Source organism: Dromiciops gliroides, chromosome 3 (genome assembly GCF_019393635.1).
Source record: "Dromiciops gliroides isolate mDroGli1 chromosome 3, mDroGli1.pri, whole genome shotgun sequence".
Taxonomy (NCBI): domain Eukaryota; kingdom Metazoa; phylum Chordata; class Mammalia; order Microbiotheria; family Microbiotheriidae; genus Dromiciops; species Dromiciops gliroides.
This window is the reverse complement of record NC_057863.1, coordinates 665,520,910-665,536,861: the sequence shown is the minus strand read 5'-3', so window position 1 is coordinate 665,536,861 and position 15,952 is coordinate 665,520,910. Positions and strand designations below refer to the sequence as shown.

Genomic DNA, 15,952 nt, shown 5'->3' with positions numbered 1-15,952 from the left:
CCTGGTGGACGGGAGGCCCCTCGTCTGTGCGCCATCCTAGGGGAGTCCTCTCCTTTCTGTCCGGTCCTAGAAAAGCACTAAGCAGCTGGAGCGGGTAGGGCGGGGGGAGGGGGCGGAGCTTTCCGGGGACAGGGCGGGAGGAAAGCAGGACAGCTCCGCCTCCGCCCACTGCACAGGCGCAGACGCTCATGCTGGGGGAGAGGATTGCAGTGCCCTCTGGGGAGAGTCCGGGAACAGTACGTCCCACCGCATGGACTCCATTTCCCACAGTGCTCACACGGCTCCTGTCCATCTATTTCCCAGGCATCGGAGCCCGCTGCCTTCTGGGAATGGTAGTGCGGTGCCTAGGCGCGCGCAGTCTCAGTGTCCTTCCTCCCGCCTGCTCCGGGGCTTGTTTCTGGTGGTGTTCGGCGGAGGTGCGAGTGTGTGCGTTCGTGTGATTGCGTCGCATGAGTGAGTGTACGTGTGTTTAGGACGGGTGTGTGTAGGCGCCTGCACGTGCGTCGGTAAGCAGGGAAGGGGTGGTGGTGGGAGGAGTGCGTGGGAGGAGGAGCAAAAGCGAGCGGGCGACGCCCCTTTCCTGTGTCGCGCCGGAGCCGGCTCCGTCCATCGCTTCTGGTTGGCCCAGCTTGTTAAACGTCACTTCCGGAGGAGCTCTAAATTCTCTCCTCCGGGTAAAAACCTAAACAAAGGTCGGTTCAATTACTGACAGGGGGAGGGGCAAGCGAGGGGGAGGAGCGGTTCGGTGACGTCACTTTCGCATTGGCAGCGCTGTGCGGGACAGAGATTGGTTCAGTTACAGGGAGAGGGGCTGGCTCCTCCTAGGCTGGACCGAGGGGTGGGGACAGTGCTGGGCAGAGGCACCAGAGCTCCAGTCCCCCCTTCTGTTAGTCACCAGGAAACTGAGGCACAGAGAGGTTCAGTGATTTGCCCAGGGTCGCACAGCTCCTCCGAGTTTAAGGCTGGATTTGAATCCAGGTCCTGGGCTCTCAGTATCCACCAGCCCCTTCCCACCCAGGACCAGGAGTCTGGACTGAGCCAGAGCCTCTCCTGGTCCGGAGACCCCCCAGGGTCTGGAATCCCATTTTACAGGAGAGGAAACTGAGGGCCGGAAGTTTCCAGACTTACTGGTCCCGGGTGGCACAGTTGGGGAGTGGGCGCCTTACCTCTAGTACCAGATCAGATGTCTGGTTCTATTGGGCCAGAGACCCAGAGTCCCCCGGGGTCAGACTGTTCCTCACCGTGGACAGCCCAAGGATGAGCCTCTGTGAACGCAGCAAGGCTGGGCCTGGCCCCTCCCCCCCCCCCATGGGGCCAGGCTGGTGGGACCTTGTCCCGGGCAGAGTGTCAGTTCACAAAGCCTGTGTCTACCTACAGTCGATTCTTGGCCGTGAGGTTGCTGACCATGGTGCTAGATCAGGATCCAGTGTGAATTCCAGAATGTCTAGATTTTCTAGCCATGGAGTGCAGTTGGACCTGGAATGGGGAGACCAGAATCCAGATCCAGCCTCGGACCCTGACCAAGCGGTGTGACTCTGAGCTATAACGATCACAATGGCCACTACCATCTACTAGCACTTACCACGTGCCAGGCACCCTGCTTAGCCTCTTTTTGCTGTAGTTTCATCTGTGAAAGGGGGTAAAAGTAGCACCTACGTCACAGGTTTATTAAGTGCTGTGTACCTGCTAGCTCTTATTGAATGTTTACTCGTCGTGTGCTGATTTATACACCCGAGATTTGTGCTTTTCTCTCAGGACAGGCTGGATTGGCTTCTGCATCCCTTCCCTGACATGAGCAGCCTTTGATAGCATAGAGGTCCAGCCGGGGTTGAGAAAGGTGCACTTCAGCTCCATGGAGGTGTACCTGAGCCCTAGAGCGGAGGTTCCACTTCAGTGGACCTTGTTTATGAGCCCATCTCTAGGAAGGTGAAGGTTTTGGAGAAAACCCAGCCCTGAGAACTTTCACTTGCTTCAGGGCAGAAACTCTGTGAAGAAGCAGATCCTGGCACTAACTGCTGGGGCCCAAGCAGCACCCGGCCAGCCTGGCTGGGCAGACAAGACTTGGGTAAAAGCAGGGTGACCAGAAAAGAGCAGAAAGACGGAGACCAGAGGATGTGGCCAGAACTCTTCAGAAGAGAGGTACTGTGGAGGGGTTCTTTGGGCCTGCACCACTAGACTGAGCAGCTGCTATTGGGCGTGCATGAGCTTGTTGCCTGATAGCTCTTCTTAGGGAATGACCGTCATAACCTTCCTGAACTGGACATCTGGATCAAAGCATCTTCCATAGATTTCGCAGTGGCCAAACTCTTGGCAGAAGGTAGGAGGACAGACTCCATTCTGGGCTTTTCTTTCCAAAGAAGAATGGCCCCAGTCGCTTCAGGGCTCCTGCACGATTAGACTCCTGTCTCAAGCTACAAGGGATGCTGGAGGCTTTCTACGCAGACCTCTCCTTCTACCAGGGAGGAGTGTGTGCGGCTGTTCCAGCGCTGGGTGACTAAGTACTTTGTTCCCAGCACCCCCATCAACTCTGAGGATACAGATGGAAGCCAGCAGCATAATTCTGCTCTCAAAGAGAGTGCCGTCTTCTTTTTTTTCTTTTTAAGTGTGGCAATTGGGGTTAAGTGACTTGCCCAGGGTCACACAGCTGGTAAGTGTTAAGTGTCTGCGGCCGGATTTGAACTCAAGTCCTCCTGAATCCAGGGCCGGTGCTCTATCCACTGCGCCATCTAGCCGCCCCTGAGCGTGCCTTCTAATAGAGCAGACAGTACATAGAGGGGGTGCTGGAAAGGGTTGGGGAGAGGGGGAGGGAGGGAGGGAATGAGCTCCAGCTCAGTCAAGCGCCCACTTTCCTGGGGGCATGGGGAGGAGACCAGCAGGAGGAGCGGAGCTCTAGGCCCTTAAAAGCTTGCCTATCCAAGCTAGGGGACCCTTGGGGGTAGAGTCTGAGTTTCTGGTGGGTAGGATGTGGTAGGGGAGTCAGGTCAACATAATAAGGAAAGAGAAGCACTTAGTAATAAAGGTTCCGAGGGAGTGTTTCATGGGAAATTTTAACAGGTGGAAAACCTTCTCATAGATGTGATTTTGATCAAATCTATCCTTATATCGAGCCTGAATTTTCCTGTTGCTCCAATCTAGAAATAGTCATTTTTGGTTTTGTCCCATGGGACCACGTAGAAGATTGTTAATCCCTCTTCTTAAGATAAGCCTTCCGATAGTTTAGAGACGGCTAGTCATTTGGGGAAGTCGAGGAGGTCTTTCATTGGTTTTTCCAGACTGAACCTTCTCGTTCTTTCAAAGAAAAGTCTTTTGGCATCATCTCGACATCTCCCACCACTTCAGGAATGACGCTCTTCTGGACTTATATCATGTTCTTTCTAAAATGGGCTGCACAGTCCTGATTACTGTGCCAAGAAGTGGTCTGCTCAGCCCTGGGGTGGGTGACTGGGCAGACTTTACTTTCCTGGAGCTAAGGAGGATAGCACTGAACGCTTGGATGCCAGTCTCTGTTGACACAAAGTGACCTTGAAATCCATGAAAATGATAGGACCTCTTGTCTGTCCATCCTTCCCCCTCTCCTGTATGTGTCAAGTTCATTTTACATTTATCCCAGTTGAATATGATCTCATTTGATTTGAATCACCATTGTAGCCTGTGAGGAAAGCTTTCTTGATGTTGACTCCATTTCCCATTGTGCTGGTAATTGCTCCCATATTTGTAACTCTTGCAAACTTGACATATATTCTGTCTATGCCATTTGTCAGGCTTGTGATAGAGCTATTGAATTGCACATGGCTAGGCACAGATCCCTTGGGGATTCTATCAGGGTCTTCTCTTCAAGCTGACACTGTCCCCTTGGTGGTAGCATTTTGGTTGAACTGGGTTGAAGTCATCGAAACATTTCAAAATCTACCTAACCATCCTGTCACCCAACCTATTCCCTGATGGCATAATTGATAGCAGGAGATGAGAGTAGCTATAATAAATAGCTTTAGTTGGTGATGTGTTAGTCTTGGAAAAGAAGGTGAGAGGGAGGATGTCAGGAGGGAGGAGGTGAAGATACAGAGAGATTTTTAAGGCAAATAGAGGGAAGTTGAGGTGGCTCCCATTGGATGCATTAGCCTTGATCCCATTAATGTTGGAAGGAAAGCCGTTCATCTGCTTAGGAGGGATTGATGTAGAATAGTGAGCTTCAGAGTTGGGGAAAGAGTCGATGTGCTGTGCAGAAGGTGGAGGTGTTGCATATAAAATTATATGTGGTCGCCTTATTTCTGTCCCAAGTTTAGGGAAAAATTAACTGGAGTTTCTAATCTGTTTGTTACTTATAAATTAGAAGCTTTAGCACCAGTTTTGGGCATTAAGCATTCATTAAAGCATACCAAATATTAGTAAAGAGAGAGCACTTGGTTCAGAAAGTTAAGAAGCCTGTCTAGCGTGTCTGATGTAGAACCTTCTTCCAGGTCCAGAGGAGAGGCGGCCCTTCCACACTGCTCAAAGCTAATTGGCTAGCATCCTTCAAATCTATTGGTTTACTAGACTTAAGGGTGGTCCATGAGTTCAGAGAACACACCCCCTGAGGACCAGGCCTTCAGGTAGGTGTGGTTCCAACCAAGTTAACTCCATGTGAGTCAATCAGCAAACTCAATCCAATCAATCTTTTTTTTTTTTTTTTTGGTGAGGCAATTGGGGTTAAGTGACTTGCCCAGGGTCACACAGCCAGTAAGTGTTAAGTGTCTGAGGTCGGATTTGAACTCAGGTACTCCTGACTCCAGGGCTGGTGCTCTATCCACTGCGCCACCTAGCTGCCCCTGAGAGTCCTCTCTTTGAGGAGATCTCTGAGGAATCTGTGGGTCTTTGCTCATTTGTATTCGGTGCTTTCTTTGGAAGGGTGAGTGAAGGACAGAGATTTCAGTGCTTCTCCGGGAGATCTCGCTGCCCCAATCCAATCAATCTTAATATAATCCCCTGGAGTAGGGGCCTGTGGGTGTCCCCAAACCCATTATTTTCTCACAGAGGTGAAAGGACTGGCCCAGATGAAGGTAGCACCCATTTGTAGTGTACCTAGTCAAAGGATTTTGTCAAGACTCTGCTGGCACAGCTTGGTGGCCCAGGAGCAGGAGTGGAGGCTGGGCTAGAGTGTATTTTGGGGGTGGCAGAAGAGCTTTTGGATGAGGGGGTGTGAAAGCCTTGCTTTCCCTCATTATCTTTCTCCTCCTGCAGCTCAAACTTCTGAAGCCTCTTTCCACCCCCAACAAGGAGGACAGAATGACTTCCGGGCTGCTGAGTGCTAGGTTCCAGGTAAGTCTGGGTGTGTGCCTCCGGGCAGCATAGGTTCCTTTCCTTATCATGAATGTTCTTGGCTGAGCCAAGGCTTCCCTAGGACTCTGAGCACCAGCTGTGCTCTGCCAGCTGGTTTTGGCCATTCTGAATGATAAAGTGGACCACGTTAATCCCAGGATGACAGTGTCATTAGCCTGAAAACTTCCTTTTTTCCAAACTTTCCTATTTCTGAACCTCCTTTATTTTGTGCCGCTTTTCAGATTCTTCACTGATGCTCTATTTTTTTCTTTTGGAGGGCATGCTTTCTATTTTTAGGCTATATTTTCTCCCTGCAAAGCCCCAATTTTCCCTTCCGCACTATTGCAGAAATCTGTCTCTTGTAATGTCACCATAGCCACACCAAGCAGATCCACATGACAGCCATGTCAGAAAACATCTGTTTCATTATCTGACCGCAGCCCACCAGTTCTTGGGAGGTGGGTAGCATGTTTTCATCTTCAGTCCTCCAGAGTCATGGCTGGTCATGGATCAGAGTTCTTAAGACTTGAAGAGTTATTTTTCTTTACATTTTTGTTGTCAGTCAATCATTAAGCAATCAAAAGCACCTTCTATGTGCCCAGACACTGTGCTAAGTCCTGGGCATACAGAAATACAATCCTGCCCTCAATGAGCTTATAGTATAATTGGGGAGATGACAAGCAAACAAATATATGCAAAACAAGCTCTCTACAGGATAACAGGAAAGGCTTTGGGGAAAGCTAGGTGGTACAGTGGATAGAGCACTGGCCCTGGATTCAGGAGGACCTGAGTTCAAATCCAGCCTCAGACACTTAACACTTACTAGCTGTGTGACCCTGGGCAAGTCACTTAACCTCAATTACCTCACTAAAAAAAAAAAAAAGAGGCTTTGGGGAAAACATCCTATAGAAGGTGGGATTTCAGCTTGCATTTAAAAGAAGCCAGAGTGGAAGAGGGTGAGCGTTCCAGCCCTGGGAACAGAGATAATGCCCATAGCCAAGAGATGGAGTGTCTTGGTAACCGCCAGGAGGATGCCAAACAGCATTTTGTGCTTGATCCCGGAGGGAATCAGGAGCCACTGAAGTTGACTGAGTAGGGATAAGACATGGCCAGATGTCTTATTTAGGAAAATCCCTTTGGTGGCAGAACGGAGAAGGGACTAGAATGGGGAGAGAGACTTGAGGCAGGCCACCCCCCTAGCAGCTATTACAGTAGTCCCAGTGTGGGGTGATAAGGGCCAGAAGCAGGGTGGGGGCGGTGTCAGAGGAGAGGAGGGGGTGTGTATTCAGGAGATGTGGTGAAGGGGAAATTGGCAACAACCCAGATATGGGGGTGAGAGAGGCTCAGGGGTCTAGGATGATTCCCAGGTGGTGAGCCTGGGGGCTTGGAGGATGGGGGTGTCCTCTGTAGTAATAGGGAAGGTTAGGAGGTAGGGAGACTTTAAGGGGGGAAGATGTGAGGTCTATTTGGGACATTTTCCATTCAAGACATCTGTTGGGCGTCCAGTTTGAGAGGTCAGAAAGGCAGTTAGAGATGTGAGTTTGCAGGTCAGCAGAGAGATTAAGGTAGGACAGGTAGCTTTGAGAATCATCGGCATAGACATGGTCCTTAAATCCATGGGAACTGATGAAGTTACCAAGTGAAGTGGTCTAGAAGGAGAAGAGAAGAGAACCCAGCATGGAACCCTGTGGGACACCTGCGGTTCCAGGGCGTGATCTGGAGGAGGATCCAGCAAAGGGGATGGAGAAGGAGTGGTCAGAGAGGTAGGAGGAAAACCAGGAGAGAGGGTGTCCTGAGAAGCCAGGAAGAGGAGAGTGTTCAGGAGAGAGTGAGTGACCCGCAGGCTCAAAGGCTGCAGGGAGGCCAAAGGGAGTGAGGGTTGTGAAAAGGCCATTGGGTTTGGCTACTGAGAGGTCATCGGTGACTTTGGAGAGAGCAGTTTGAGTGGAATGATCGGGTCGGAAGCCAGATCACAAGGAGTTGGGAGGAGAGAAGGTGGAGGCACCGGTTGGAGACAGCCTTCTTGAGAAGCTACAGTGAGCAGAAGAGATCTAGAACCATAGTTAGTAGGGATGGAGTGGGGAGACACAGACATGTTTATAGGCAGGAGGGAAGGAGCCAGTGGAGAGGGAGAGACTGAAAACAAATGAGAGTTGGGGGTGACTGAGGGGGTCAGTCTGTTGGAGGAGACAGGAATGGAGAATGAAAACTAGGTTTCAAACCTGTATTACTGGAATGGTGGATAGTGGTGCCTTCACAAGGAATTAGGAAGATGGGAAGAGGAGTAGGATTTGGGGAAAAGATAATGAAACCTGGATCTGGTATCAGCGTAGTCTCAGGTGACTGCCTCTAGGAACCCACTCTGTGCATTTTGTTTGTCCTGACTTGTTTGCAGATTTTCTCCCCCTTTAGACTGAGAGCAAGGACTGTTTTTTCCTTTCTTTCTGTCCCCAGAACTTAGCACACAGTGTGTCATGTAGTAGGCCCTTAATAAATGATCATCAACTGACTTCACCTACCACCACCTGGACCCAGACCTGATAACAACATGAAGAGATGTAGACAAACCCAGCCCTCCCATACAGATTTCAAAACAGAAGTAAACTTTTTAACCTAGAGCTTCAAAATAGGGCCAGGGAAAGTGAAAGAAAGAATATAAAAGGGGGGTTAGATCTAGGGAGTCACCAAGGAAGGGAGAAAGGAGGGGAATAAGCACACATTTAAATAGGGCTTTCCACATCCCCTATATAATGCCATACAGTATAATCTTATTTAATCAAGCAAAACAAACACCCACTTTAGAGGGTATATCATAAAGGAAGGGTCACCAAGAGAAAGTATAAGAACTAAAGACCAATATGTGGGTTTGGAGAAGAGAGGAGAAGCAAAGGAGAAGGAACAGACTGTTTCTATTATAAAATACTAGTACTAATCAGATTCTTTCCTTCACCTCCTACTCTTTTGCAAAGAGGGAGCTGGGGCAGAAAAAGTATAAAAGAGGTGATGGAGGAAAATAACATTAACAGCTATAACTGTCAACGTGAATAGTATGAACTCACTGATAAAATGGAGGGTAGTAAAATGAATTAGAAAACATAACCCAAACAATATGTTGCTTATAAGAAAAACACTTGAAACACAAAAATTCATATAAAATTAAAATGGGAGGCTGGAGCAGAATTTATTATACTTTAGACAGATTTAAAATGTAGAAATAATAATCATGATTTCAGATAAGACAATAACAAAAATATATATAGTTAAAAGAGATAGCTAGTTAGCTACATTATGCTTAAAAGCATTGTAGGCAATGAAATAATATCAGTATTTAATATATATGCACGAAGTAGCTTAAAGGCAACTAAATCCTAAGAGAAATAGAAAAAAACTAATAATAGTTGGGAAACTCAGCATGCTTCCTGCAAAATGTGATAAATCTAACAAAAAAGATTTATAAGGAAGAAGTTGAGGACCTGGATAGAACTTTAGAAAAGTTAAATATAATTGATCTCTAGTGATTACTGAATGGGAATAAAAGGAATATACATATTCTCACTTGTAAATGGCACCTTTAAAAACAATTATGTGAGGGGCAGCTAGGTGGCACAGTGGACAGAGCACTGGCCCTGGATTCAGGAGGACCTGAGTTCAAATCCCGCCTCAGACGCTTAACAATTACTAGCGGTGTGACCCTAGGCAAGTCACTTAACCCCAATTGCCTCATACAAAAACAAAAACAAAAAAACCAATTATGTGCTGGTTAAATTCCTGGAGAAAGCCATTTACACTTGCTACCTCTGCTTCCTCTCTTCAGCAATATGGTTATCAATCCATTCGACTAAAACTGCTCTCCAAAGATCCCAGTTACTTCGGTATGCACTTAATATGCTTCAAAAGAATTCTTGGAAAACTGGGACTATGACAGTTTCAGATTTCTCTAAAAAGCCTGGCAGTTGGGTGGGACAGTAGATAGAATCATGAAATCTTGAGTTCAAATCTAGTCTCAGATTCTTATTAACTCTGTGGAGTCACTTAACTTCTATCTGCCTCAGTTTCCTCACCTGTAAAATGGGGGTTGCTGTGAGGATCAAAAAGATAATCTTTATAGAGTGCTTAGCATGCTGCTTGTCATTAATAAATATTTATTGATAGACTGATTGGAGAGTTGAAGTCTCTGATCGTCACAAGTATCATGCAACTATGCCATGTTTGTAGGATGTTTTCCACACTCTCCTCATCTCTATCTTCTTTCTGTCCATGTAGATGTAGAAGACTCTTATGACAAAATTGTTCTGCTTCAGTTTTCTTAGAAAAGTAAGAAGTGAGGAAGAGGACAGGAGAGTGGGGAGTGAGATAGGGAATCAATTAGAGAGGAATAAAAGGATTGCATTGGCCCAGTGAAGGTCCAGTTGAAGTGAAATAAAAGTGGCTCAGCATGGTTCTGTGACTTCCTTCAGCTCTGCTGAGCAGCTCCTGAATAGTGGGGAGGCAGAGGATTGTGGAAGTACCATCGGACTGGGGTTTGGCATGGGACAAGGGAACAAGGATTTAGAACAGTGTGGGGTTGAAATGGTTAACTACAGGGCTGAGATTGGGAGGAGAAGAATTATGGCCTGAGAAGATCCTGAGGGGTGAGACCATGGACAAAGAATAGGTTTGGGAAATGGAATGCTAGGAGGTTTTACTTAACTAAGATAGAGGAGTGGCACATTCTTGATCGAGGAAGCAGGACACTAGTGTACAGGGGTGAGAGCCAGGGTGTGACCATCTCTGTGGAAGTGGGAGTTATGGAGTTTAAGGACCCATCAACATTTGTGTTACAGTGCTCCGAGGTAAAGGCAGGAGTTGGGGAGGTGAGCAAAACAGTGAGGCAGGAGCTCCATTTTTGAGAAGGAGAGAAAAGGGTTTGTATAGGGTGAAACATTTTAATAAAAGAGCCTTCAAAGGAGAGAGGTTTGTAAGTGATGGTTAAGAAGGGTCTGGAGCAACAGTGGGGAGAATGAAGTGCTTGCTCTACCTCTCCTGACAGTGGAGTGTAGGTGTGTGTGTGTTGGGAGGGAGGGGTGATGTTGAGTGAAGGTGCATCCAGCACTGGAGAGGAGAGCAGGGTATCCAGGAGCTTCTGTGGCAGCCAGGTCTCTGCAAAAGCAAGCCAGTGGGAGGAAGAAATCCAGAATGAGGGGATGTCTGTTCATTAAGGAAGGTCAGGTAGGGTTGGAGTAGGGAACAGGTGGGGTATGATTGAGGAGGATGGGGATAAGAGAAGGGGAGTTGGGTGGGGTTTGGGAATAGCTTATTTGTTCCTGAGAAATTGGTGATTAAGGGAGACTAACAGGTAGTGGGAGTTTGTTAGCCACAGGGGTAGTGGGTGGCAGATGAACATTTACCGTCCTTAAGGGTGGTATTGCCAGACAGATGCATTTGTTAAGCATCTGCTCTGTGCCAAGGGTGCATGGCCTGTTCCTCCAAGCTGGGTGGGTGAGGCAGGGCAGTGAATGTTGCTGCTTCCTTAGAAGAGGGCATTGGAGAAGGCTTGTTAACCTCGAGAACAGGGCGCCATTAGCGGTTGGGAATGGGAACTGTACCCCCATAGTGTACCATTTGTGATGTCCTGGCTTTTCTGCCTGCATGACAGTGAGAAGGAATGCAGGAAGATTGTCCTCTTACAGCTAAATAGAAATTATGTCTGGTGGGTGATCATTGTTGTCTACTTCATTTTAAAATGGATGAATACATTAATTGTGTGGCTTGAGGCTTGACAAGTAAAGTGCCTGCTTTTCTTGGGGTTTGCTTTGGGAAACAGTAGGACTCCATCCATGTTACTGAGTCTAGAACAAAGAGAGGCGCCTAGAACCATCGTTACTGAGAGCCCCTTTCTCTATGTCCTGCCAGTTCTGAGTCTCCCTGGCTGAGCAGGAAGGTGTTTGATGTTTCAGGAGTCAATAACCTTCCAGGATGTGGCAGTGACCTTCACCCCAGAGGAGTGGAGATGCCTGGGCCCTGCTCAGAGGGCCCTGCACAAGAATGTCATGCTGGAGACCTTGGAGAACCTTGCTTCCCTGGGTAAGGACGGTCTTTGTCTCCTATGGCCTTAAGATGATAGTTTCCCTGTTTCTGGGGCCCTCGGGGCAAAGCCTGCTAAAGTTTCATCCTGGCCTTCAGCAGGGTGTGAGTCACGTGAATTCATGGCTCTGTGAGCCCCAACTGATCTATGCCCTATGTATTCTTTCCTATGTCCTTGGGACACCACCCAGGGTGTGCTTTAGAAAGCCTTTCCCTCACCTTGGGCCTTCTTAGCTGCTCCCTTCTCTGGGGGGACCTTGGAATGCTGAGGCGACTCAGTCTCCAGAAACACGCCCTCCTCCCTCTTCCATTTCTGTCCCTCTGAGCAGGGCTTCCTGTTTCCCCACTGGACGTGATCTCCCTGTTGGAGAGAGGAGGAGCACCAGGGATGCCCAAGGCAGTTCACCCCAGAAGGTCTCGGCCAGGTGAGTGGACAGAGAGGAGTCACCATCGGTAAGAGTGCAGCTGGTCAGTCAATCAGGTGACTGGTGACTTTGAAACGTTTGGCTGAGCCCGGCTGGCCAGCCCTCCTTAAATACCCTGAGGTCTATGGAGAAGACCTTGGGCCCTCGATCAGGTCTACTGACCCTCAGCTCTCCTTTCTTGTTTCTCAGTTGCCAGGAAAAAAATACTTCTTTTTGGTTGAAACCATCAGCAAAAGCAAATGTTCACGGACAGAAATTAAACTAACCACTGGCCACATGTTGTGCGACCATAGGGTTCGGATCGCTGTCCCATAAATAAGGTCCCTGGAAGGGAAGCTCACTCATGGAATGGTCTCATTTTATGAGGAAACTGAGGCCCAGAAAGGTTGTCGATAGAGGTGGAGTTTGAGCCTGGATCCAGATGCCCAAATCAAGCTCTGGGTTTGTGGTACAGTGACAACAGTGTAAACTCCCTGTGATGTTGCTCACTGCTTTTTAAAACAGGCGGTACTCATTCTAACAAGGTAGCAAGAAGTACATCTGTAGTAGACATCCATAGTAGGGGGTGGTGGGTTTTACTCCTCCTTCTCCTGGCCACGGCCCTCAGGGTTGGGTCTTCTCCAGCTGAGTCACTCTGCATCACCTCTCAGAACTTCCAGGCTTGGCTTTTTCTTCATTGCTATACCTTCTCATGTCAGAATTATTCCATTAAGTTCCCATCACAATTTGGCCATTCTCCCTGTGTTGAGGATCTAGATTATTTCAGATATCCTAAGGATAATGCCACAATGAATGAGTGTTATGAAGAAGCCTTTCCCTTTTTTTTCAGAAATATTCCTGGGGTATGATCTTAGCATTGGTCTTCCCTAAAACGAGGGGCCCAGCACCAGACACAGTGCTATAGTTGTGACTGGAGAAGATGAGACAGTCACCCCTTGCTTTCTGTATACTCTGTCTCTCAAACAGCCCAAGCTCACAATGATTCTTTTGGCTCATGTGTTACTCAGTAGACTCCTATTAAGCTGACCATTCATGAAAATCCCCAGACTTTTTTGGGTGAATTAGCAAAGTTTTCCCATTGTCTTACATATGAAATGGGAGGTTTTGAGTCGAAATGCGGGACTTTATAAATTTTACCCCTAATAAATTCCTTTGGAGTTCAGCCTACTTTTCTAGCCCACTGTGATCTTTTTGAACTTCTATTGTGATAGCCATCCTTCCGAGTTATGTGTCATTTGTAAATTTAATCGACTTGCCATATATGCCTTCATTCAAGTTTTTGGTAAAAATAAGCTTTGACTGAATACAAAATTCCTTATTTTACTAAACAATCATGTCTTAGATCTCTTAATTTTTAGTATATCATAATTAGGTTCTGTTATTTCTTATTTGTGAAGAGATTTTCTCTGTGTGTTAATAGTAAGCATTTATTAAATACCTACTATGGACCAGGCATGGTTCCAAGCATTAGTTTCTGTGGATATTATTGAATATATTAGGTTTTTTCTTGATTGCATATTAAATCACTGTCTTGTAATTGGAGTGTTGAAAGCTGAAAAAGCTGTGTCTGGGTGAATTGATGGTGTTCATTATTTTGCATCCTACAAATTCCCTATTTGTAATCTGTCCCTTTCTTTTTTTATTACCTTTGGAAAATTTTATTGTATGATATCCAGAGATATATAGGTTGGATTTTCCTTACTGGTTTTCAAAAATCCAATAATCCTTACATTTTTTCTACTTTTTTGCCCTTCCAGAACCATTAGTTTTATTTGCATATATTTAAAATTGTTTTCCGCTTGGTCAATATTCTGAGATTGTGGCGTTCACTCTTCTATCTTCTAGGAGATCATTCTGTGTTTTGTTGAGGGCATTGTTTTTAATGACCTCGGGTGGCTTTAGGACCCTGGAATTCATCCTGGCAGCTAGCTGCCCTGTTACTATTTCTTCACTTGCTTCTTGACAGTATTTGTTCCAAACTCAAAGTGCAAATTAAGCATTTCTGAAGATGGAAGAAACAGAATTCTAGATTTATAAGTAATTTCCTTTCATTATTGACACTTGCTTATTTCTTTCAGATTCCATTAGTCAGAAAACTAGATATGGAACCAAGGACTCAGCTCAGCCTCAGGGCATTTACAGGGGATATGCCAAAGAAAGAGCACTGAAGAATAGGCCTGGGGAAGGTGATGTCAGGTCACAGAAATGGAAGGGTGATCAAGAGAGACAGCCCAGACAAGTAACAAACAGTCACAGATCATCTTTTAATAAGGGGAATGTCTCTGAACGGAATTCATTTGGGAAAAGTTTCCATTTCAGGCCAGTCTTTTTTTCACAACAGAGAATAGCAATGGGAAAAATTTTCCGTAAATATGATAAGCTTGGAAAGAGCTCCAGTGTGTTTTCACATCTAATTAAATATACCATAGCAGTCTCCTCAGGGAAGAATTTTTATAAACCAAACATGTGTAGGAAGCCCTTTGGTTTCTACTCAGATCTCATTAAATTTCATAGGACACATACCAGTGAGAATGAATCTAAAGCGTGTGGAAAAACCTTTGGGTGTAATGTATGTGGTAAGATCTTCAGCCAGAGGCAATACCTTATTGCTCATCGAATAATTCATAATGGAGAGAAACCTTTTGAATGTAATGAATGTGGGAAAGCTTTCAGACAGAGAGGAAAACTTAATGAACATAAGAGAATCCATACTGGACATAAACCTTTTCAGTGTCACGATTGTGGAAAAGCCTTCAACCAGAGGGGACACTTTACAAGACACCAGAGAATTCATAACAGGGTAAAACCTTTTGAATGCAATGAGTGTAAGAAAGCCTTCAGTAGGTTGCAAAATCTCACTGAACATCAGCGAATTCATACTGGAGAGAAGCCCTATGCATGTAATTCATGTGGGAAAGCATTCAGTCGATGGCAATATCTTGCTGAACATCAGAGAATTCATACTGGAGAGAAACCATATAAATGTACTGAATGTCTGGAAGCCTTTAGGCAGAGGGGCCACCTTACTGATCATCAGAGAATTCATACTGGAGAGAAACCTTTTGAATGTCATGAATGTGGGAAAGCCTTCAACCAGATGGCAATCTTTATTGGTCATCAGAGGATTCATACTGGGGAGAAACCTTTTGAATGTGAAGAATGTGGGAAAGCCTTTAGCAAAAGAGCAAATCTAACTGAACATAAGAGAATTCACACTGGAGAGAAACCTTATAAATGCTGTGAATGTGGGAAAGCTTTCAGCCAGAAAAGAGTTCTTATTGATCACCAGAGAATTCATACTGGAGACAAACCCTTTGAGTGTAACCAGTGTGGGAAAGCTTTTGGCCAGAGGGGACACCTCACTAGACATCAGATAACTCATGCTAGAGTAAAACCATTTGAATGCAATGAATGTAAAAAAACCTTCAGCCAGAGGCAGTATCTTATTGCTCACCAGAGAATTCATGCTGAAGAGAAACCCTTTGAATGTAATGAATGTGGAAAAGCTTTTAGCCAGAAAGGGAAACTTATTGAGCATAAGAGAATTCATACAGGAGACAAACCTTTCAGATGTAATGAATGTGGAAAAACCTTCAATCAGAAAGGGTGTCTGAGTAGACATCAGAGAACTCACACTGGAGTAAAACCTTTTAAATGCGATGAATGTGGGAAAGCCTATAGCCAGAGAGGACATCTTAGTAGACATCAGCGAACTCACACTGGAGTGAAACCCTTTAAATGCGATGAATGTGGGAAAGCCTATGGCCAAAGGGGACACCTTATTAGACATCAGAGAGCTCACCATTAACATGAAAAGTGGGGGACAGGAATAAGCTTTATATAGTGCCTACTGAATGCCAGGTGCTTTTACAAATAGTTGATTCTCATAAGCCTGGAAGGTATGTGCTATTATTTCCATTTTATAGTTGAGGAAACTGAGGCAGAGAGAGGTGAAGTGACTTGTTCCAGGGTCACACAGGTAGTAAGCATCTGGGGCCGGATTTGAACTCAGGTCTTCCTGACCAGGCCTGGTGCTCTGGCCACTGTCCTAGCAGCTGCCATTAATGAAATGCTCTGAATGTAAGGAATGGCTTTTTGGCTAACAGGTTATGCTTCACTAACCATACTTAAAAAAAAATAGGCTCACTAAGCTTATAAATTAGAGGAAT

General features: G+C 46.1%; 1 protein-coding gene across 3 annotated transcripts; it reads left to right on the top strand.

Moving 5' to 3' along the window:
* The first annotated feature begins 372 nt into the window (after positions 1 to 372).
* Positions 373 to 15,952, top strand: LOC122751858 (zinc finger protein 260-like). 3 transcript variants are annotated; one of them, XM_043999077.1, is made up of 6 exons: positions 373 to 506; positions 1,756 to 2,647; positions 5,218 to 5,295; positions 11,232 to 11,358; positions 11,688 to 11,783; positions 13,862 to 15,952. In XM_043999077.1, exons 3-6 carry the CDS (start codon positions 5,263 to 5,265, stop codon positions 15,589 to 15,591), a joined length of 1,986 nt encoding a protein of 661 aa, XP_043855012.1. In that variant the 5' UTR covers positions 373 to 506; positions 1,756 to 2,647; positions 5,218 to 5,262; the 3' UTR covers positions 15,592 to 15,952. The 3 variants fall into 3 exon arrangements, with proteins under 3 accessions (XP_043855012.1, XP_043855013.1, XP_043855014.1); XM_043999078.1 differs by having other exon boundaries at positions 385 to 416; XM_043999079.1 differs by lacking the exons at positions 373 to 506; positions 1,756 to 2,647 and adding an exon at positions 4,545 to 4,589.

Coding starts and splice junctions, on each gene's coding strand:
- LOC122751858 (XM_043999077.1), top strand. CDS start 5,263: ATGACTTCCGGGCTGCTGAGTGCTAGGTTCCAG. Junction 5,296..11,231: donor TGCTGAGTGCTAGGTTCCAG/GTAAGTCTGGGT, acceptor TTGATGTTTCAG/GAGTCAATAACCTTCCAGGA. Junction 11,784..13,861: donor CCCCAGAAGGTCTCGGCCAG/GTGAGTGGACAG, acceptor TATTTCTTTCAG/ATTCCATTAGTCAGAAAACT.